We start from the raw sequence: 23,173 nt of genomic DNA on the forward strand, positions 1-23,173 counted from the left end.
GAGGCGGGCGGGGGGGGGGCAGCACCCAAGGGATGCAGGCAGGGGGGGGGCCACTCGGCCCATCTTTGAGCTGGGAGCAATCCCCACCTCTGCCAAGTCCCCCCCCTACCCGGCCTCAGCCCCCTAAGAAAAGCCGGGGTGATGCAGAGGCGGGAGACCCGCTCACTCCTTGTGAGAAAAATGAGAATTACCACGTGCGACTCTGTCCCGTCTGAGATCTAAGGTCCGAGCAAAAGGTCGTGCTTCGGGTTCTCCCGCGGTTTTAATTCCACCGAGATATTGGGTCAGTCCAACGCAGGCCACATTTAGGAGCTTCTGGGGAAAATAAAAGAAACCAAGTGACCAGCCAATAACTTTTTGCTTGTTTGTTTGCTGTTCTTTCGAACGTTAAAGCGTGCGATCCAGAGGAGCAGAGGAGATTACAGCCACCACGTGGGAAATGCGTGGTAACACACAGTTTGACGCTCCTCACGTCGTGTCGTGCAGAGCCTTCACCTCCACGTCCTCAAGGTTAGTTTCACCTTGCTGGAACCCAAGTATCGTTTCTATCTCAGGCTTCTCAGGAGCATCAAAGTAGAGTTTTCTTGTTCTGGGTTTTGCATTCTTGCATATTTGTTTTCCTTCTGTTCCTCAGGCCACAATCAGCCTCCTTATGTAATGACTTGTGTTATATAAACTCCATTCTTCAAGGAACAGTCATTAACCTACTACTGGGTATTGAAAATACCAAAATACTGTCACACAATTAAAATCACTAAATGGTGTCCTCAAATTAGAGCACAGATTGCATTGCAGATTTTTTTTTTTTTTTTTTAATTAAACCACATACATGAAACATTGGAGAAGCCAGGCACTTCACGCCAAAGAGCAGCACGGCTGGGAAGGTGGCTCGTGCCACAATCCTGCCCAACCCATCAGGGTTCCCTCCTCAGCAATCCTCTGCCCCGAGCTGCTTCCACCTCTGACTGTTTCCACCATCTCTATGCAGACCTCAGAAAAAGTAATGCAGAGAGAATGCAGCTAGTTACTCTGCTAGTTGTAGAAAACACAGGCATTTTTAAAGTAACAGCCAACTAAAATCACAGGAGAGAACAGACAGTTTGAAGACAAGTCTCAAGGAATTGTGCGCAACTGAAGTTTTGCCTGGCCACCAGCCAACGCTTCCGACCTCCCAGCCATCCCCACAGACTAGGCTGGCTCAGCTCTCAGCTGGGCTTAAGGCGCTGAGCAAAGACGTTGTCAGGGACTCGGGGTAAGCCGGGTTTCTCAGCACAGCTCCTCGCTGTGCTTTTGGAGCTGAAGTCCTGGCTGACGGGGACTCCAAACATCCCTGGTCTGTGAACGTGGCAGTCCTGGCCGCACCTTTACCTCCCACCTTCAGCTACAGGGCAGTACAGCTGCCTGACAGCCCACAAACCTCAGCCTAATCCTGGGCAAAATAACATACAGGGTAGGGGGAAGGTCCTCTCTTGCACCCACCAGCACTGCCCAGAGAGCAGGATTTACTAAATCTGGCGGGGCTGGAAATGCGAATAGCAGCCATGAAATTATCAGTGCCTTCACCAAATCCAGTTGCCACGCAGAACGTTTGAGTCAACGATCTTCTGTGGCACTGAATTCCATCAGGAATTTCCTCTCCTCTCCTCCACTTCATCCTCCTTCAGGTGGCAGGAGTACCAAGCGACATCTGCCATTCTGCAGCCAGGAACATCTCACATCGCTTCAGTGCAGCGTGGCAGTCAAACAGGTTTCCTCCTTGTTCTTGCTGGCCCGTTTGCAACACATCCAGACTTGGCTGGACCCTGCAAAGCTTGTCTCGTCCCATCCGCCGGACACCACGACACCTAGCTTTGCTCCCCAGCCCCAGTCCAGCCTTGGGTTTCCGAGCGGCAGCTCTTCACCAAGCCGTGGTGGAAGCGATGAGTTCTGCACCGCCACGGCCGTGATCAGACTGGAGACCAACCTGGGCCAACGTGAGCTGAGCGCCTGTTCTCGCAGAACCAAACCATCAGCAGCATTTGTGCCCCCGGCATCACGAGCACACGTTGAACTCTCGGCTGCTCAGAGCCTCATTAGCTGGAGACCCACCACCCCCCCAGTCCAGCCTTCCAGCTGCATGTCCAGGGGAAATAAGGCCAAGAGTCGTTTCTCTAGTGATTTCCACCGAATGCCAACAGGCAGCAGGGACCGACTGTATTTGAGCAAAGGGACATTACATTTGTATGAGCAATGACTGACTTCTTAGCATGGGCGCTGACAGGTGCTTCCACAGTTCCAGGTTGCCACCACAACAGTTTACAGAGGGTTTGTTAAACTATTTCTAGGAGTAAGCTGCTCCTCTTTGAGAGCAAACATCCACACTACCTCTGGCTCCTGGTTCAGCTTCGAGGCTCACGCTGTACTGTCACCACCACCCTCACGCAGACAAGGCCACAGTCCGCATTACAAATCTCCACGGCGTTTGGCCATTCCCTACCCAAGGGACCACCTTTTCCTTTGTTTTAACCCAACCCCGCTGCACAACCCGGTCCTGCCACCCAGCCTCCTTTATTTCTCAGCCCTTGAGGGCATAGGGTGAGCGTATCCTTCCCTCCTTATAAAATTTCTTTTAACCCCCAGCAGTACTGGCTAAGATGACAAAAAAGACCAGACAGATCTGTATGGGAACCACCTCAGGTTTTGTTTTTTTTTTTTCCCTTGTGAATATGCAGCCCCAGGCAGGAATATTGTCACAAGCCGAGTTCCCAGGAACTGACTCCCTCTACGTTCCTCTCGAAGGGAGCACAGACCTCAGCTGGCGTTCTGCAGTGCTCACACCAAACAGAATTTAAAGAAGAGTCTAACAACAACTAGAGCTAGCACTTCCCTCCTTTCTCCTTTATTAATTTTTTCTCTTCCCTAAGAGGAGGCTGTCCCACACCCTCCCTATACTCTGCTGACTTTTTTATTCCCCTGTTCTTTGCACAGCTCCTGTGCTGGTACAAGCATTCGTGTTTGTCTTTATTCTCCAAAGCTCCTACATGTATAAGAAATAGAAGTTGAAGCTGGATAATCTGCCTAGCAACAAATTCATTAGGTTGCTGCACTGGGGAAGCCTCGCTAGGATCACTGATCTTTGCAGAGTCAGATCCAGCAATCGGGAAGCCCAGGGCAGAATGCTCTTCCCCACCACAGGCAGCCTGATGGCGTTAGCTGCATGACTTGTGCCCTGAGCCTTACAGGCAGGTGAAGGAAGCCAAAAAGCAAGAGAATTTTTGGGGCTAAGACACCAGCAGTGCAGGGGGAGAAAAGGCACTGCTCTTTAATCACCAGATTTTATTGACATAAACCTATTCGAAAGACATGCCGAGGCCCGACAGGAGGCAGAATGTTCATGAACGTTACGGTCTTGAGCAAGACACAAACCACAGAAACCAGACACAAAATCTAGAGTGACTTGTGTGACAGAGAACAGACTGCAAACTGGAAGCAAAGTGCTCTGTGCCTTACGGAGAGGATCTGCAGAGGGCTGAGATGGGAGATGGAAACCTCAGGAAGGTCTTGGCAAAGATCTGCCCACACAGGACGTAACGTCAACTTCACAGCATCAAGAACAAGATCTTATAAACACACCTCGATAGATTCTGCTCTTTGATCAATACGGCCTTTCCCAGAAAGTCCAAAAAGTGAGAGGAGTGCTGACAAAACATAAATCACTACATTTAGAAAGGGGGGGGGAACCTCTAGGAGGAATCTGCATTTTAAAAGCCACCTCTGCTGGCCTTATGGGAACTGGAAGAACAGCCTAGACAGCTGAAAACTCTCATTTACAGCAGAAATCTCCCATCACAGCCAAATTCCAAATACTCACAGCCTGTGCTCACAAGGTGTTAACCCCTCGTTGCTTTCCTTCATTAAACAGGAAGGCGGCCGACTACAGGACGTAAAAAAAGAAATGGGCCACCTTTCAGCACTGATGAGCAGGAGTACCAAGGTATCTACAAGGCAGGGAAGAGCACACCATCAGCACATACATGCCACCCGACTCATACAGGAAAAATAAATTATTTTTTTCCCCACTGACTTTAAACAGAAGTTTCTCTTGAAATTTCTTTTTGACACCAAAAATAACTTTGACCTTGTGTTTAGCCAGTCTGTGTTATACCCAGGTATGTATTTGTATGTGTATAAATATATGTGTGTCTCAAACAAGACTAGGACCCCGTAAAATTCCTGGATTTCAATGCAAATGAAGGATATGGAGACAAAGTAACTATATAAAGGTGCACATTTTTCACAAACCTGTAAGTTAAAAGACAAGTAATGTGTCAGAGTAAGAACAGCTTTAGCTGAAGAACAGGTTTTGCTCACAAAAATCCGAAATACTTTGAAGTGGACTGTGGATTGTTCAGAATACTTGCCTGTCCATCCAGGTCAAACATCCTGCTGCACACTGGTAAATAAAGAGAGGACAAACAACCAGCTCCCAGTGTTGCTTCTGCTTATGAACAGAACGTTCAGGATGGAAAGAACAATTCTCTAACATCCTATATACTGTCATGGGTTTAGACCAAGGCTTCTCGTTTCAGTTAAAGAGATGCAGTGAACTGAAGCTCCACTGATTAATCCATACTTAGCACTACAGCAGACAGAATTCTCCGCCTATTACGCACAAGAAAAGCATAATCTTTATGTAATAAGACTGCCATCCATCTCTACATACACACAAAACACGGGTTAAAGCATCCTGTTTGGGTTTGTACTGTCTTTCTCTAAAATAACAACAAGAACTTTGCTTAGGGTGAATTAAGTTGAAAGTAGAAAACATTTCCAAACACTCTCCAAGTTTTACCTTGCCCCAGAGTAGACTTCAGTACTGATACTGTATAGGGAGGGAAAACTCTGCTCAAAATACTCAGTATCGTGCTTGCTTGAAATGTCTTTTTAAAGAGATCAGCTAAAGCAGTTCAGTCCTTACAGAATCATCTTCTTCCTTTGGCTGTAAATATCCCCATGGTAACAGGCGATGGTATCAGACAAATGAGCAGAAGCAGAGGAGGCTGACTGAAATCCTTCAAACACAGGGTCTCCAGAAACAAAATGGGTTAGGACAAGCCAATCGGGAAACTCGGCAAACCTTATCGCAACTGCTGCTTGAACTCCCCACCCCCTAATTGTTCCGATCTCTTCATCCACTCTCCGCAAAAGTTTTTTGCTTTAAGTATTTTTAACAGACAAGAAAAACGGCGCAGGTAATTCAGGGATATTAAACGTTCCTGGGACCCGAGTGTGATGCAGTGACCCATTTGGACACTGTCCAGGACACAGATTGAGCTGGCAGAGGTCTGCGTTTTCCCACAAGGCAGTTGAAACCACAGCCAACCCCCAGATCCCAGGAGTAGAGAGAGGTCTACGATTTCTTTGGGGGCCTGACTCAACAGACCAAGATTTGCGACTGCAAAGAAGTGTTTTCAGGTAGGGACTTGCGGTTTATGAGTGTGTTTCTGCGTGAGGTTAAGTAGCATTGCCATAGGACTTAGGACACACACAGCCGAAGCTGTCTGCGCAGATGGGTACCGTGGCCCTAAATTGAGAGAAAGTACTTAACACTTTACTAATTGTAACTACTAACAACTGTTACTAACATTTAAAGTTAAGGAAAATCAGGGGATTCATGCAAGCTGTCAGAGGTCAGAGAATGAGAGAGAGAGAAGTCAGGAACTCAAATCCCAATTCACACGACATTTTTAACACGATGTTTTAAGAAGTTGTCCCCACGTATCCGAGTATTAAAGAACATACAGTCCTCATTTGCTCCAAATCATTTACAGGTTCCTTTCACAAAACAACTTTCAGTCTTCTCTTGCCTGTAAGCAGCAACTCTTTACCGTTCACATTTTGAATGACAAATAATTTTTTATCAGTTTGAACAAACAGAAGTCTAAGGTTTTGCTCTGTTTGTATACACATATTCAGTTTCTGGAATCTGAGCCATGATCAGCATGTTTATTGCTGCTGTATGGGAGGAAAATGCTTCTAGTCAAAAACTACTTCAGTGAAAAAAAAAAAAAAAGCTTTAAACTATTTCTATTGACAATGGAGTTTGCCATTTCTCCCCATCTATCCTTACAGAAGACATACAGACAATTGGCCCCGACTGCTTCACAGTCTTATTAATCTCAGATACAATAATTCAAAAGCAATTAAGATCTCAAAAGATTTCCTGGTAGTGCCCCGATTCATGCAAAGCAAGCAGTTCACTTCAGTTCAGTGCGGGATCAAAAATCATGATGAGCTGCCCAAATACAGGGGACACCGTCCAGGTCTTCTGAATCCTATCCACATCTTGCTGTCACTACCCTCTCCAAGCCACTCTGGAGGAATGTGCATTCTTGTGCTACTTCAGATACCTTTGTGTTTTACCTCACAGAGAAGAGTCACGCTTATTCAGCTTCTATTTTGAAAACAGACAAACTTACAGGTTTTTCATTTTTATTGGAGGCTTCCAACTTTATATCTAATAATATACAGATACTCGTTTTCCATTGTTCCACTCATATCCTCACGTAGTTCAGCCATTCTGTCACATTAAAATAATAATAAAAAAAAAAAAAAAAGCACAACTGAAATAAAATAAATTTGTAAGCTGGAAAAATACATTATAAACTTATATTCAAGAAACATTCTCTTTATAATTAAAAACCTACTTGCAATAATTAAAGTAGGATTTAAAGAAAAACTTGATTTTCATTTTTAAATAGGTGGCCTTTGTGTATACTTTTTAATCATCTCATATGTACAACCCCAAGCAGTATCTCTGCCTACCTGTGACAGAATACCTGAAACGAAACAAAAAGACACTGAAAAGGAGTTTTTAAACAAAAAAAAATCAATATTCATTTTCCAGGAAAATACAGTATAATCAGAACTTTAAACACATGCTTCCCTCATCTGTATTAAGGCCTAAGAGACAGATGTGCTTTAATAAAAGCAGACAGTATGAAGAAAAGTCCTTCCACTTTTCTCTTCAAATTCCTGTAACAGCTCATCTATTTCATTTTCCATGTCTTCTGTGTGCTGTATCTAGAAGAGAAAAAACACTAAGCAACCAGACTCCAAGGATACGATGCAGTTTAGAAAACTGTAATAATTCAATGCTTTTGGCTTACTGTGAAGTCTAAACCAGCAGGCTGTACCAAACAGTGCAGCACTGGGGGCTTTACTGAGATTCCCAGCATTCCCAAATGTACATGTATCCCGCATCGTGTTTATCTGCATATCCTTCCTTCTCCAACCCACTGATCTGGCACTTAACTAGTACTTTGTTGAGTAGGCAACATCCATCCCCACTAGATAACAAATGGAAGCTTCAGAATAGCTACAAGCACACTGAACAGATGGCGAAAATTTCAAGTCCTTGAACCCTCTCAGGCTTTTGAATCTGGGAAGGATTTCAGACCAGAGTAGATCACGCAGGCTGGCGTAAAAAAAAAAAAAAAAAAAAAAAAAAAAAAAAAAAATAGCCTGTTGCCACACTGGAATCGGTGAACTCATCAACTTGCACACTGTGAAGGACACAGATCCTTCCTCTGTTGTCTTCACCGCTACATCGACTGCTCTGAGTGGAGCTTATTTCAGTGCTACTTCAAGGGTGAGGGTCCCTGAATATGGATGACAGAAGGCACCATTCCTTTCTTCCACATCATACACACAACAGGGTGGTACTACGAAATACACCTACATAGGATGTTTTCCAAGCGTACGGTGATTCAGAATGCAACTCTGGGGTTTGAAACCCACGTATTACAACTGCTTTTGAAATAGATGTGTTTGCCATAAAGTGGTTTGAGTTTGGGCTCAACATGTGTAATGGTTACGTGCAGGGCTCTGGGATACTGCTTTTCAGGGAAGCTTTGAGCGCACACAGAGTCCGCTTTGGAAACCACGAGCTCAAGTTACAATTCATCTCTTTGCGCAACAGCTCCAAAAATAATCACAAGAATTGGGAAATTTGTGCCTCTTGACGTGGATTTTCCTTAAAGAACTTTTGCAATAGGCAGCACCTTCAAGGAGTACTAAGCAAACCCCAACCCCTGGGCAGTCAGCCGGGTCCAAGGTACCCACAGGCAGGGAGCCCTCTCTACTTACACACTGGCAGAGCTCACAGATAAGGAAAGCACCCAGAGTTGCCTCCTCATGGTTATCCTGAATGTCCACATTGATCACATGTACTGGCTGACATGTCTCCTGCTCTCTGGAATTTAAATCTATTTGAAAACAAAACACACGTAACAGCAAAACTTTGGGTGGAACGGTATCATATTTTACACAGAGAGTTCATAACATTTTTAAAAATACATAGACATTGTCCATCTCTGCCTTCTCCAAACATGTTTATTTAATATTGTCTTAAACAACAGTCCCTCTGACTTGGAAAAAAAGAGTGGTGGATTTTGGAAACAAAAGAATTCAGTTTGGTGGAAGGGTCATGACAGTTTATTTGCCCTGGTCAAGAAAAGTTACAGCTCACCTTACTCTGACAGTCTTTAAAGACCAAGATCAAGTGTCTCAAAAGTCAAGAGTGATTTTGGGCTTCCTTTCCTGGAGTTTTAAAAAAGCACCGCATATACAACACTCTGAAAACTAAACTGCAAGGCGAACTCCTACAATTTAAGCACTGATAGTCACATTAGAAAATTCTAGCTTTGTGTTCTGCCGGTTAACAAGGGGTGGAGGGGGGAAAAAATAAAACATTCTTTTCCACTCATGTATTATTGTTACGCTTCTCTAACATAACCTTCCTGTTACAGTTTTTAAGCTGTAAGTTGTTCTCTCCGAACCCCATTCTGCAAGTTCAGTTTGGCAAATCTCCATTTAAAAATTTCATCTTTCACATCTAGAGCCATTCGGTAGCACTCAAGCCCTTCATTGCTCAGTTATGGAGGGCGTTACCATGAAGTTAGAGACACGCACAACTGGAAAATTAGCGAGTGGTTGCTCTTCCCCTCCCTTCCTCAGGGTACCTAAAACATCAGAGCGAAAGCTGCTTTCTGTGTGAGACACGCTGAACTTGCTGCAGGTCCGCTCAAGTGGCAGTTGTGCTCAGAATTTACCAACACATTTCAATAACACTTAAATTCAGGACACTGATGGCTCAGCTTGCAGAAGCCCAAATGTATCGTGCTCTGTATTGCTTGTGACCACGGAGGACTGAAAAGGCAAGGCAACAGCCTTTTAAATTCTGTGCACGATACTAACTCAGCTGGCTGGTCTTTCAATGAAAGGGGAACACTTTAAAGCTCACATAAGCCTGTAGCCAGCATCTCCAGAGAGAGGCAAGGTTCTCAGCCCAGGAGCTAACAGAGTCACCACTGAAACCCCGTGACTTCCAGTGAGCTCCCACCAGGCTTGCTGCACTGTCTTCATGCACAACCCAAATCCCAGCTCAGACTCTTTTGGCATATCTCACTTTGACTCACTGAAGGGCAAAGCTGTACCATGCTTGCAGAGCGTTAACCACACTCAAAACCAGTTTCTCCACCTGCACAGGAGGTATTTATTGTGGATAAACTGCTTGGTAGGTCACAGGAAGTCTTCTGCAGGGAAGGGAAGGGAAGCTGCCTAAGGAAGACAATTGTTTCTCCATCAACCCAGGGTGATAAAAACGCTCATCACATAAAACTTGCTAGTTTTCTAGATCCATGAGTGTTTTCCAACCAAACATGCATTTGAGTTTCTCCAAATGCACGGTATTTCCTCATGTCAGCCCTTAAAATTGCTATACATACACATTCTCTGTAGCTGCCAACACCAGCATCTTTTAGAAATAAGTGATGGCTGAATACCTCTCTGGTACATAAAAGTCTAGACTAATGGACTGTGAGCTCTTGTCCCTGCTGGTGTTCCAGCAGCAGAAGAGACAGAGATGTTTCCAGATTTGTAAAGGACTTCAGGGAGGAGAGGGGGGGGGAAAAAAAGCACTCAAAATTAACTTGGTTTATCAGTTCAAGCTCCTTACCTTCTACTACTTGATCATAGACTCTTTCTTCACACGTTAGGATCAAATCAAAAACATCTTTGCAGTTCTGGAATCTTTCTGGTCGTGGCTTGATTCTCTTATTTCTGTCCAACATGTGTAAAATCCCATTCTGTGTGTATCTGAAGTTGCTTGAGTTAAGTACCTTTACTTTAAGAAAAGTCATGTTTTTGAGCAAATGACCAGTACAATCATTACTGTATCTTTAAAATAAGATTCTTTGTTCGCAAACATAAAGATCAGTGACCACTAAACAGATCCCTAAGGTGGCAGCACGACACCCATCAGGGTAATTCAAGCAGGTTCTGGTTTCTAGAGAACTATCGCTGTCAATACAACGGCAGAGACAGCTTTAAAAGGGACTCATAAGAGACGAGTTCCTCAGAAGGACAACTTTTCTTGGGCAACTATTTTTATATCCATAATGCTTAGAACACATGGGCTTCGCTGTTTGTGTGAGCAGAACGTCCTACATTCACTTAAGTCAGCGCCCCTCACTCCAGGAGCCTCTACCTTGGAAGTTAATGACGTGGTGTTTCTAGTGTCAACCGCACATCTGCGTGAAGTCCCAACTCAGGCCTCGGGTTTATGCAACCGAACTTCCAGAGAAAGTTAAATAAATCACAGAAGCATAATCCCTTAAAAATATCCCAAGATATATAAATGGGAATGAAGAAGAACACTGACTTTATGCCTGTCAGAACTTCAGTCACTGTGTGAAAGGAATCTGTTATGCTGCTTGGTAGCTATATTTATGCTGGTACTGTAACCTTGAGGCTCAAATTTACATCCCGTATTCCCCTTTCAGACAGGACTCACTAATCCCACTGTCTTCTCAGCCTTCGGGGACACGCAATTTCATTATGAGCATACCAGGGTTGACTGTCACATAAATCTGTTCACTTAACTAAACCCAAACTCCCTCTGAAGGCAAAGTTTTATAGGTAAATTAGGAATGCCAGGAAAGGTTTGAAGTAAGAAAGCCTGGAATTTGATGCATCTCGTCCTTGCTTTGAAGCAGCAGTATTTTTAGCCATCTAAGCATATACATTTTAATTTAAAATAAGAGTAACAGTCTATTTTTTGAGATGAGAAGGATTCTGAGAAAAAAAATTTCCATCATTAGTAGCAAGTAAGAGGTCATCTTGGTTTATTTCCATGTTGAAAAGGTCATATACATACTCAGCAGGTATCTTAGTTCTTTTCAGAGACCAGCACTGATCTTTCATACCGAAAGACCAACAATTTTCTGTCTGCCTTTCTGCAGTTGCCCTCTGGTATCTCAAGTTCTATTGCCCTAGGCAGCCAGATCTGCACCTCCTAAATAAATTAGAAAGTGTTCTTGAACGGTTTTCAAGCAAATGGCGCCCAAAGCTTTTAAGTCTTTCAAGTTGTTTAAGCTCTATTAAAAATTAAACCCACCTTTCTACCTATAAGAGTCTCCTTTATATGGAAAATATGTTCAGTTCCCTCATGTGTCTGCATCATTGCTCTTTATCTACTTGACTAAAGAAAATTTCGATTTTGAATCATGAACTGAATGATACGTTATCACAAATACATGTTGTCGATTCTCTCTCAGCCAACTGACTTCTACGGCATTTCTTTTCTTCAGGTCACCCCCCAAGCCTTTTACCCCTCTTCTCTCCCAAATGATTTCTCCCTATATCACTGACAGCCCAAAGCTGTCTCACAAGCAGCTCCTGTACACCAGCACCCACTGCTTCCTCACAGCACCCCTGTAAACTCTCCTTGGGTTTGTTATGCTTGGGATTAAAAAAAAAAAAAAAAAAAAATCCACTTCAATGTCGCCATTTCAGACCTCTGGTTATTTGCAAAGCATGGAAGTGACTGCAACAGCCATTTTCAAAATACCCGTAAACATCTGGTTGCATTGCTTTGTTGAGGTTGAAGGTGAGCTCTTTCTGGGCTCTACAGTCCTCATTTCTATATCACGCAGTTCAAGGAAAAAAAAAAAAAAATCCACAACCACCCACACACTTTTTTTGGGTTCTTTTTTTTCCCTTTCTAGGATAAAATGTTGCTGGCATCTGTCCCCTAGCTTTCCTGACTGAGCTTGGAGACAGAATTACGCATATTCAAAAAACCCACACAGTCAAGCTTTCTGCTTCACACAGTTGAGCTTTCTGCTGCCAACTTACAGCTATTTTTTTTCCAAGGGTCCATCTGCCTATAAAAGGAGGCTGAAATAAGCAGTTAAGATTCATGACACTTTCATATGCGGTTGTCTGAATTTTTTCACCTGGAAAGAAACAGCATGCCATCCTTTCAGCAAGCAGGGGGATGTGATCTGCATGATTGTTTTCAGTGCAAAATCATAACCCAGCTTCTGTATGAGCTTAGGCAAATGCAAAGTCATTACGGCTTATTAATGATTTCCACTATGCTGCCAGATGTGGAATCATTTAAGTCAGACTCTTTCCTTTCACCAGATTTCAACTCCATGCTCCCTGTCCTATGCATGCTGGCTCGTTTTTTTCAGCAATCACTTCTTTGGAAGGTACTCACAGAATTTTTTACCTGGCTTTCAGTGCTGCTGTCTGGCCATAGCAGCCCTCTTAACACTATCATGTTCAGAAAGTCAACAAAACAAGCACACATTTATCTAAAGAGGCCTTCACCTACTACAAACTATTGGTATAGTAAAGCCATCACATTTTTACAGTGAGTCCAATTCAGATATCACCTTTATTGGAATAACTATGCTAAACAGAGCCACAATATAATAAAATTTATGCTTGACAACTCCGTAATGGGAAGACTTGATATTAAAAAAAAAAAATAAATGTTGCAGTTCAAGTTGAGTTTTTTTCCAACAGACACAGCATCGTTGCTTGTTCTTATGGAGATACCTATACCCAGCTATTTCTATTGTCACTGACTCTGCATTATCTCCATTTACTTAAGGATACCCCATAGTAATGTATTGATGAAGATATACATGTATTTTTAAAAAAATTAGTAAATTATGTGTGTGAGTGTTTAAACCCCTACAGCTTTTATAGTTTCTGCTACCCAAATTTAAATTCCTGTCCCAGACACCAGAAATGCCTTTTACCATCCACCCGATAGGTCTCTGCCCAATCCCCATGGCTAACCATCCCTTCCCCCTCTCAGCAGTTTATCAGTGATTTGTTCACTGACGGGACCCAAAAATACCGTCAGCTGTGAGCACTAACTGAACAATGCCTCCAGCCAAGACACTTCAAATTTTCAAAACCTCTGGCCAGTATTATATGGCAAAAGGATGGACACAGGAAGTCATCCAGTGCAACTTAAAATATCACGGATCCGCAATAACCTCTTCTAAACCCCTTTCCCCACCCCTCCCAGGCAGGTGAAAAGTTCTAACCCACCAAAATGTGTCTGAGTTTGTCGCATTCCCTCCAAAAGCCTCTACTGAAAGCAATCTCAATTAAAGATACTGTATAAACCAGTCTCCCCAAACACTAAGCAATAGTCAGAAGAAGTTTTACAGAACTAAAAGGCTATTTGCTGGTTTTACTTCAGGGCAGCAGTGGAAGATGGGTAACTTTAATAGGTCCAGTTCACAAAATATGAGTAAGTCTTGGTAGAAACTGTGAAGAGCTTTTGTTAAAGTGAAACTGGCAGATGAGAGAACATGCACAGAATAACGTAGATAATCCTGAGAAGCAGAAGTGTTTTTTCTGGTTCAATATATTCTCATTATCATCTTCACACACTGATTATGATTAATCCCTTGCTCTCCCCTCCACAAACCTGCACAGTATGTCATAAAACCTACGAGGCTAAATTAATTTTTCCCTACCCCAAAATACTATTTCTCAGTGTCCATATACACCACTCCCACGTTGTAAAATAACTGTAACAATCGCATTGCTTGCGCCAAGTGTCCAACTTCCTGTTCTGCTGATTGTGTTTCTTGTGTAGTTGAAGAGAGTGGCCAAGATTTGGTGGTTACTAGACTATAAAATTCAATAAAATGTAGATTGCTGGGTTTGTTAGGAAATTGGATCCTTGCAAACCTAAAAGATATTTGTGGCTTTAATTCCGTGTTGGAAATATATTGTCGGAAATTCATTAAGAGAAAAAAAGGCTAGTGGGGAAAAAACAACGCACGTGGCTTTTTTCAACATCAGTCAACCCCTAACACTGTATGATTAATATGTCAGAGGTGAGCTGGGTAAAACATGTTTAAAAAAAAAAAAAAGTGATGGGCAGACTTAGAACAAGGATGACAACAAAAATTTCTCCTACAGATGCTACATGTTATTCTATTCAGGTACTATGGAAAGTACCAAAACCCCCCAACGCTCAAGCACGTGGTCTTGCATATTTACACTCTCTCCTAATTAGGTTTTCCAGGGTCTGGTCTTTATTTTTGAAACCATTAAAGTTGTACTGAATATGCTCATAGAGTTACATAGAAATCACTAATTGTGCAATTAATTCTTTTTAATGACTCAAAGGTTAGCCCTATCTCCCCATCTATGCCTGTTAATACACTCACTCTGCTGTTTAGCCATATTCAAGAACAGCAGTTGTTTCGAGTTCTATTTCAGAAGCCAACTTTTTAGGAAACTAAAGATGGTCTTCAGAACAACTTGTAAATCTGTCTAAGAACTAAAGGGAGTCTAGGCATTCTCTTCTTCACACCAAACAGCAGAACCTAGTAGGAAAGGGACATGGAGTTTCTCTGCAGGGACAGACAGTACCTTTTCCTTTTTTTCAGAAAAATAGCTCCTGGATAAAATATGGCATATTCTCAAAAGAGCTACACATTGAGACTGATTTCCCCAGTACGTCAAGATTAAAGTGGATTGCCAGCATCTGAAAAGATTACTAAATCTGCATTAAAATAATAGCGAAATGCATCAGATTTGACTTCCCATTAACAAGAATTCTACCCCCCCAGTATGAAGTGCTATGGGTCACACCTAACCCAGCCTTACACCTTCCATCACTTCCACACCTCAAAGTTTTATGTTGAATACGCTTCTCAAGTAGAAGCGCAAGAGGACAGCAAGAAGAAAGCAAGCCCAGAAACAAGTTTACAATAATGTACTGGCTGCAACTCGAGCATTTTTTTTATCACCAAACAAGCTTATAGAAAATTATGTAAGAAAACCAAGTTTTATTTGCATTAAATAAAGACAGATACTCATTTTAGGGCACAAAGCATACGGCAAGATACAGGGTACAGAAAGCAACTAGTCTGCACAGAGAATATTATGGATTGTGTTTAGAGAACCTGTACTTGAGGTTGACAAAAAGTAACAGATTAGCAAAGAAAAAAACAGGAGGTTTTGATAAATCCCAAGATCAGACAGTTAACGGTGGAAAGAGGTAGACTGCACAACAGTAAACATATTCAAATCTGTCAGAGTACAAGGTCACTGCTGCTCTTCCCAGAGCAGGAGGGATCAAGAACAGCTATTCACTTCACTGGGAATAAATCTAGTTAATGGTGAGGGTTCTTCCCAGTAACTAGGATGATGGGGCCTCTGCCTACCTTCTCAGCTTTGAGATACAAGACTGCAAAATTCTGAATGAGAAGTTCAGGAAAACGGGATGGGCTAAAACCAGAGTCGGACATAGCCAGGTGAGTTCTGTTTCCCACTAAATTATTGTTTTGCAGAGCTCAGTGTCCAACTGCCATCAGAATGTCCTATTCATTCGGCAGGGAGATGTCAACAGTAGTTCAACCTCAGAGCTTGATATTCAGGAATGGACAGAGGGGAACGACCATCACCGTAGGCCATCTAAGTCGCATGTTTTTGAAGAAATGTGTAGTTCAGAACTTGTAAGACACCACCTGGATACCAAGCACCATGTAAGCAATGCTAGCAAACCTAAATTTCATGCCTCCTCCTTTGCCCTAACACATTTCAGCACATGATGCTGCATTTTAAGACAAGGGCTTCTTTGTTTACATTTACAGAGCTGCTTACTGATGGCAATCACTGCACCTAGACAGTTTACTTTCTGCAGGATTTTTTCATACCTTAAGAAGAAATTTAGATGAATTCAACCATGCAGGTTTAGAAGGCTGTATGTAAACATCTACATCTAGGGTCATCAAGGTGGAAAGTCTTCCTTGATACCTGATGAAAAAGAATCTGACATATCTGTACCTCAGCTACTCTGTTTTAATTCTTCCACCCTCCATGAAAAAAAATCACCTTCCATTCCTCTTGGTGTAAGGACGTCCAACCAGGTCCCATAAAGATGACTAGTCTGCAGATGACTAAACTTAGATGTTGCCTTATACAATTTATATACCAGTATATTGACCTATTTAAGTTAAAATCCTGTATGATAAGAGAAAAATGATCTCTTACTGAGCAAAGCATTCAATGTTTCATTTTAACTCCCAGGTGAAACAGTGAAACTCAAGTGATTTGAGCTGAAAGTTTTGGGGTATGTAAATTAATTACAGTCATCCAAAATATGCTAGAGAACAATTTATTAAACATAATTGGGCAAACTACATTTCCTAAAATGTATACATACTTTTTAGGGAAAAAAAAAACATCTTTAAAGTAATGGCTGGCACCCAAAGCTTCTCCATCTTCAAATAAATCTGACATGCTGATTATTCATTTTGGTGCAGCTGTCATCATACTCCAATACTGCAATTCTTCATGAAAAAAACAGTAGCAGAGCAGAATACTTCTCACACTAGTATGAATGACATTTGCAGATCCCTTTTCCATGTCATCTTAATTTATTTATTAGTATCAGCATTATAAACAGAAGATACGTTGTGTTAAACCCCACTTGGCAAAATGCCTAGGAACTAGACATTTCCTTAAAGGAAGCGTGTGTGGGGGTGAGACTGCCCAACCTTCTTCCACCTTCACAATCGGTTCCTCTTACAGGGAATAAAAGACTAAAAATGGGCACCAGCGCTACAAATTCTACTTTCCAAGCAACTGCGATTATGACTGCAAGAACTGTCTACGTTCCTTACCCAGAGCACAAGTTGCCTTTCGTTTTGCAATTGAAATGATGTGGATTTAATACAAACTAGTTTGCTCACAAGTCTTTGGTGGCACTGTGTAGCTTACAGGCCTAACACTGAGAAGAATATGCCATCCCAGAATGTCACGCACTAGTTTGGGTTAAATTACATTTCTGATAACATTTCTACCTGCATTAATGACTCGCAAAGAATTGACGTGTCACTCGTTTTTCATTGCTAAGGACAACTACATAGCATTACTGAGCTACAAGCTGCACAGATAAAATCCAACTGAGTGTGCTCACAGTAACTGGTCCAAATGGAACAACATGCTATGCTCGTCTCCTCAAGCCTGGTTGAGCCCTCAAGCTGAGAGCTAAATACCCACACACAGAGAGAGGAAAAAATCTTTAGTTTAGCCTAGAGCTCAGGTGCCAGGCAATGATTTGTCGGTGCTGAACAGCTAAAACTATATTTGAAGGATGAAACTGGACAGATACAAGCTGTCAAAGGGGAAGAGAATGGAAGCAATGGAAAAGTCCAGCCAAAGAGCTGGAGAAGGGCTATCAGACATACTGAAGGGGACTACTAGAAAGACAAGGATACCAGAGACAGAACACAAGATGACTTCAGAGAAGTGCTCTGTTTGTGCCATCAGCTGACTGTGCACTTCATCTGAGTGCGTATTTCAAGGAGTTTTGATTCTGATTGCTGGAATCTACAGTGTCTTGGTCACTTTGCAAGATAGCTCAAAGTAGCGATAAGTCTAGCATGTGACACATATGTAACGAAGGCATACAGAAATCATTATAATCATTATCAGGACTAGTAGGCAAGCAAGAAGGAATCATAAGAGGAGTCGTAAGTATCACACATTACTTTTGGATGTTCTTCTCAGGTTTAGAAACAAGCACCAGATTTCAGAGGATGAGCAGCAAATGTCGCAGGACTGGGCAGGGGGAAGTACTTTTGAGGTAGCTGTGAGGAGAGAGGTCTGTCAGAAACACATTAGCCACGCCATCTCACGTCTCAGAGAAACAGGGTCTGCAACAACTACTGTCAAACTGGCTTCCGTTGTTGTCATCGCTTTGTACTGTCAAACTCAAAGGTCATTTTCAACTAAATAATTACAGCTGGATGGGGTAACTCAGATAAAGCAAAACACAAGTATTACACAACTTAAATCAATGAAGCCATTTCATTTAACACATTTGGGAAAAACCTGAGAACACATTCATAAAGGCAGCAGGACCGCTTTTAAACAGCGGCATGCAGAGCTGGAAACATGCTGGATGAGGTCTGCAGCAAACATTCCTTAGTGCAACACTACAAACAGGCTGCTGAAGAACAGAGGGATGTGGTTAATCCAGTGCCTGGTTAACAACCGATTCTGCAAAGCTTACAGACACACAGCTTGTGTGCCTTGGGTAAACACTTCTCACAGTAAGCCCTGCTCACACTGGTCGTTATTATGTCTCTATTCTTGCATTAAATTCTAAAGATCCTGAAGACTGCCCGTTCTGTCACTGGGCAGCAAAGCTAGAAAACATTCTCACCCAACATATTATCTTCAGAAAATATAGGGTTTTTTAATTATTTTTTTTCCTGAAATGAGATCTGTGCTCTGCCAGTTAAGGTATATGGCAGCAAGACAGTCTAAGTTTCTTTCAGACATCCTGAAAACAGACTTCAGTAATTAGTACCACTTCTAATTTTAAGGCTACTTTCACTACCTTGTCAAAAATAAGTATCCCATAAAGTAGCAGCATCACATTTGAGAAAAGTAAGCATCTAAACGCATCTTTCTACTTACATTAGATTTCCTCTTTTGCTGACTTTCTCTCGGAAGTTTATTGCAGAATTTTTTGGAAAAGAGCTCTCATGTTTATGAATTTCTCAGGGCTGATTGAGGTCTATCTGGGAGATGAAGCCCTTCAGACACTTCTTGCACATACACTAGCACAGCCCATGAAAAAGATCTTCCAACAAGAATTCCATGCCAGCAACCATTCTCTATATTGAGTGGGATTTTATACAGTTGTGTCAGCCAACTTGTTTCTACTGAGATGGAAAGGAAGAAACTGGCACACACCTCTCCTGCCATTCCCAATGCTAGACTTGTAATCTGCACTGCTAAATACTTTTTTTAAACGTTGGTCCATTGCTGAAACCCTGCTGTATTTACTCTAGTTGAATAAATCTGGCACCTGGATCCCCAAGTGCCAGAATTATATTTGAAAGACATAGAAGGATATATGCCATTCTTCACAAACCACGGTGATCCAAATAATTCTGCCAATGCTTGCAGCACGTGTCTGCACACACTCCTGGGTACTGTAAGAGCATGACCAGTGTAAAATGGTAACAATGGCCATCTTACTCAGATTTCTCTTACCTTTCACATTTTTCTGATCTTCCTTCTTAGCGAGATGCGGGTTATTGATCACTTTTCCAAATGTATCCAAAGCTGCCAAAGAAGCTTTCATTTCTATCTGTTAGAAGATTTCAAAACATTCCTCTAAGTAGCTGGAAGATGTTTAATGCCATACTACATGGAGACAGGGCAAGCTACACAGAAATGAGTTTTCAAAATGCTTCATGGAGGTGAGTCACTTAGAAGCCATCTCAGATGTAGATTATCAGAAAAACTCGGCACAGTTCACTCAATTTCTACGATTTGTGCCTTTGGCAGTACTGAGAAATTTTTAAGATCAGAGTCATTACACAAAAATGATGAAGCATCAACCTTTCACTTGCTCTTCCATACCCAAAAGCTTTATAAGTTCTGTCGTACATGAACACAACTTCATTGCTCTAGAGTCAAAAGCACAAAAAATTGCTAAAACTATGAAGATTTATTCCTTGCCAGTAAATTACATCAGATTTCTTTCTTCATAGTAGTATTTTTCAAAACTATCTTCTATAACTTAAGCTGTTGGTTTTGCTGCAAGTTTCTAGGTGCTTTAGTAAAGGCAGAAGCTATGATTCCACAAAACTCAAGACAGAGCTGCTTAACTTGGAGCTTTAGTAAGAAACAATGCTGGTATCAAGAGAACGCTAACTTTGCCTAACTGGAAATAAATGTGACTTAGACCTAAAAGTTCTACCACTTTAAAAGGTGGCAGACATGACACTAATACTTCATACTCAAAATTTAAGTAGAAAATGCTGCAAGATAAAATGCTCTGGTAAAAAATTCCATCTTTAGTTACAAATACAAGAGCAAAGAGCAAGAAGGGGTAACATATATTTGCAAACTCTGTGTAGAAATATGCCTTCAGTCCATCCGTTAAATGTCTTCTCTACCTTCCTGCATATCCAAGAAAAATGGCATAAACATCCCAGAAGTCAGGCAGAGAGGTTTTACTGTCTTGTAACTAATGCTAGTCACTGCCTTGAAGATGGAAATCGTTTTGGAATTAATATGAGGAAAAAAAATGTATGAGCATCCCTCACACTGGCACAGAGGTTTTGTGTTAATCTGAGGTAACCTCTTCTGTTCACTCCTCTCTCCTCACTCAAGTCCAGAATGAACCTGCCAAACCAGGACCAAACACAGCTATGCTCATTTTTACGCTGCAGACTGATCTTGAGTTTTATCAACTACAGATTACAACAGGAGTGAGTAGGATTTACGTCAATACCCAAAGAGCAGAAGCAGCAAATATATTTTTTACTTACCCTTATATAAAAGTCCCTTACAAAGATGACAAGTCTATAAACAAAGAAAACCCATGCTAAGAAGTTAACTACGCAAAGAGCAAACAGAACGAAGGTCTTGCTGCATTTACTGCTAATGCTCCTTAGGAAAGCTTCCCGGATTGTATCACAAGCAATGGGGCCAATGCATTGAGCTGCTTATGCAGCAAAACACATTTAAGCGACGCTAATTGTGCATGGTGCATTCCGGAGGCCAGCAGATGGCAGGGACGTATTTTGGCTAGACATTCAAGTAGCCTTATTTTTAACATCCATTCAAATATGTGAAGTCTCAGATCCAAGTGTCACCTTTACTTCCAAGAATGCTCTTTTAAAGACAATTAAAGATACAAACATATGTGTTCGTTCACAGAGTTCATACGTTTATGACTGAAACACGGTCAGTTAAAATCACTCAAATTCTAAAGGGATTTTACAAGTTATCAGCCTCAGACAGGGTCCTTTAGTCAGAATTCTTTAGAGCACCTGTGCAGGACTCACCTTGGCTAAGGAAATAAACCTTCCAAAGACTACCTAGAAGACAGACAGGATGGCAGAGGATGTTTTATATGCTGTAAAAGTATTCAATGTTAGATCGGAGTCTGTAGTTTCTACCGTTGCCCAGAAGTTCAAATATAGAGGAAGTAATATGTATGTTTGATATATATTTTAATAATTTTAAATATTTCATTTTTAATGTGAATGAAACCAAGATTAATGGCAGTTTGATTGGAAGCCAAACTAAAAAGTACTGAAAACTGCTGCCTCTGAAAGGCCTGAGATTCTGTGCAGTGTTTTGGTCTAATGATCCTTCACGGAGAAAAAGGGATTGGAATTCAGCTTATGGCTGGAAGCATAGAAATGTGCCTCTTAGCAGACTGTTTAAATCCAGTTAAAATGCTGCTTTCCATCCTCATCCCTTCCCTCTATTTCTAGGAGTAGTAAAATACTTTGAAAGACACGTGACGAAAGAAAAAGACTTGGGCTACACTGCATTCAAAAGAGGTTTTGCCACTGACATGCAGCAGGACATGATTTCAAGCATTTTTAAGCTTTTGCAAGGTCAGGCTTAAAAAAAAAAAAAAAAAAAAAAAAAAAAAAAAAAAACCCCCCAAAACATTCCAAAGTGGTCTACAGAGATACAGAACTATCCCACTGACCGCTGGAATGACAGCTCAGCTGACAACTGTGTATCCGTTCAAAAGGCATGAAGAAAACCCAATGAAAACGTAAGATAAATACATGCACGAAGAGCTTACCTGAAGTAGAATTTAATTAAGTTACTCCTCAAGATTGAGCCATATGGCCCCAAAAAGCAGGGTGCAGATGCTCTGCAGATCTCACTACTCCTCCTGTGCACCCATGCAGCAGTAGCTTCCCCCATTAAGCAACTCAAGGTTGCTTTGTACAGCCGTGAAGTGGTCCAACACAAACGCTCCACGTATTATGGCAGTTCACTGATCCAGAAATGTCAGGAATTACTACTCAATTATTATGGATCCTAGAGCTTTGTTACAGGTGGCAGAAGTTTCTGCAACAAACAAACGGTATTCAAAAGAAACTGGGGAACTGGTTTAGAGCAAGATATTCTTCCAACACTTTCTCCCCATCAATGCCTGCACAGCCATCAGCTCAAGCCGTGAATTATCTGGGTATTGGTATCATATGCCATTTTTTGAAAGTGGGAAAACACAACTAGAGCAGCAAGATCCAAGATATTATTCGATACTACACCCCTCTCAAGAAAATTTTAAAAGTCTAAGCCCAATGGAAGGAAGGTCTTACATAACTGAACAATTCAAGAGATGAGAAGTGCAGAAAAAAGGTTTGGTTTATCCTCTAGATGAACTGTATCGGAAATTGAAATCCTTACATCTATTCCCTCACCAGACTAAGAAAACGGAATAAAGCCACTAGTTATTAACTGACTTCCCCACATCAGTTTACTCCAATGTTAAGAAAATACATTAAAGCAAACTGAGCATTTCAAAAGCAAAAATTTTCAAGAACTTGGCTACATCAACTCAGGAATTCTAACCAAGACCAAGGCTGTAACAAACCGAGGGTACTATCCTCTTAATATGATACGCTGAACTGGGAGAAGGTGGTAGATGTAATCCTAGACTAGCTGCATACTTACAGAATTTTAGTTTACTAGAAGGTGTATCACGACAAGTCCTTTTCAGTTTTAGTCCCCGATTTAAGAATATTAATCTCTTATTGATTCCACCCTTCATACTGAATAGAGAATGACCCCCTACTGACCACTAAGACAGTCTGCACGGTCTAACAAGCAATTCTATGTCCCGCCTTGAGCGGAACCTAGCAACACACTCACTGCAACGGATATGCAGTATTTCAGCAGTCAGCTTAGTAATTCTGTGGCTGATGCCTCTTTCTACTACAGTTGAGACACTGCAGAAGAAACCGATTCCTTTCTTCCAGTACTAGTATTAAGGGAGAGCAGAGGACACCTTCTGGAAGAGATGGCT

General features: G+C 41.8%; 2 protein-coding genes and 1 long non-coding RNA gene across 3 annotated transcripts in view; all 3 read right to left on the bottom strand.

The window, feature by feature from the left end:
- Positions 1 to 63, bottom strand: part of TMEM240 (transmembrane protein 240) — a 23,270-nt gene extending 23,207 nt beyond the window's left edge. Inside the window, exon 1 of the mRNA XM_026862948.1 lies at positions 26 to 63. Within this exon, the coding sequence (XP_026718749.1) occupies positions 26 to 63 (38 nt within the window). The remainder of the gene's footprint in view (positions 1 to 25) is intronic.
- Positions 64 to 191: 128 nt separating this feature from the next.
- On the bottom strand, positions 192 to 726 carry LOC113488004. The gene is made up of 2 exons (XR_003399883.1): positions 473 to 726; positions 192 to 315 (listed from the first exon to the last, which is right to left on the bottom strand). It is a non-coding gene; the product is annotated as an uncharacterized LOC113488004 (long non-coding RNA).
- A 5,743-nt stretch (positions 727 to 6,469) lies between these two features.
- Positions 6,470 to 23,173, bottom strand: part of SSU72 (SSU72 homolog, RNA polymerase II CTD phosphatase) — a 39,625-nt gene continuing 22,921 nt past the window's right edge. The window contains exons 4-6 of the mRNA XM_026862949.1: positions 9,998 to 10,137; positions 8,128 to 8,246; positions 6,470 to 7,062 (exon numbers count right to left, since the gene is read on the bottom strand). Of these exons, the coding sequence (XP_026718750.1) occupies positions 6,961 to 7,062; positions 8,128 to 8,246; positions 9,998 to 10,137 (361 nt within the window). The 3' untranslated portion in view covers positions 6,470 to 6,960. The remainder of the gene's footprint in view (positions 7,063 to 8,127; positions 8,247 to 9,997; positions 10,138 to 23,173) is intronic.

This window comes from Athene cunicularia, assembly GCF_003259725.1.
Source record: "Athene cunicularia isolate RWA chromosome 21 unlocalized genomic scaffold, athCun1 chr21_part1, whole genome shotgun sequence".
NCBI classification, from domain to species: domain Eukaryota; kingdom Metazoa; phylum Chordata; class Aves; order Strigiformes; family Strigidae; genus Athene; species Athene cunicularia.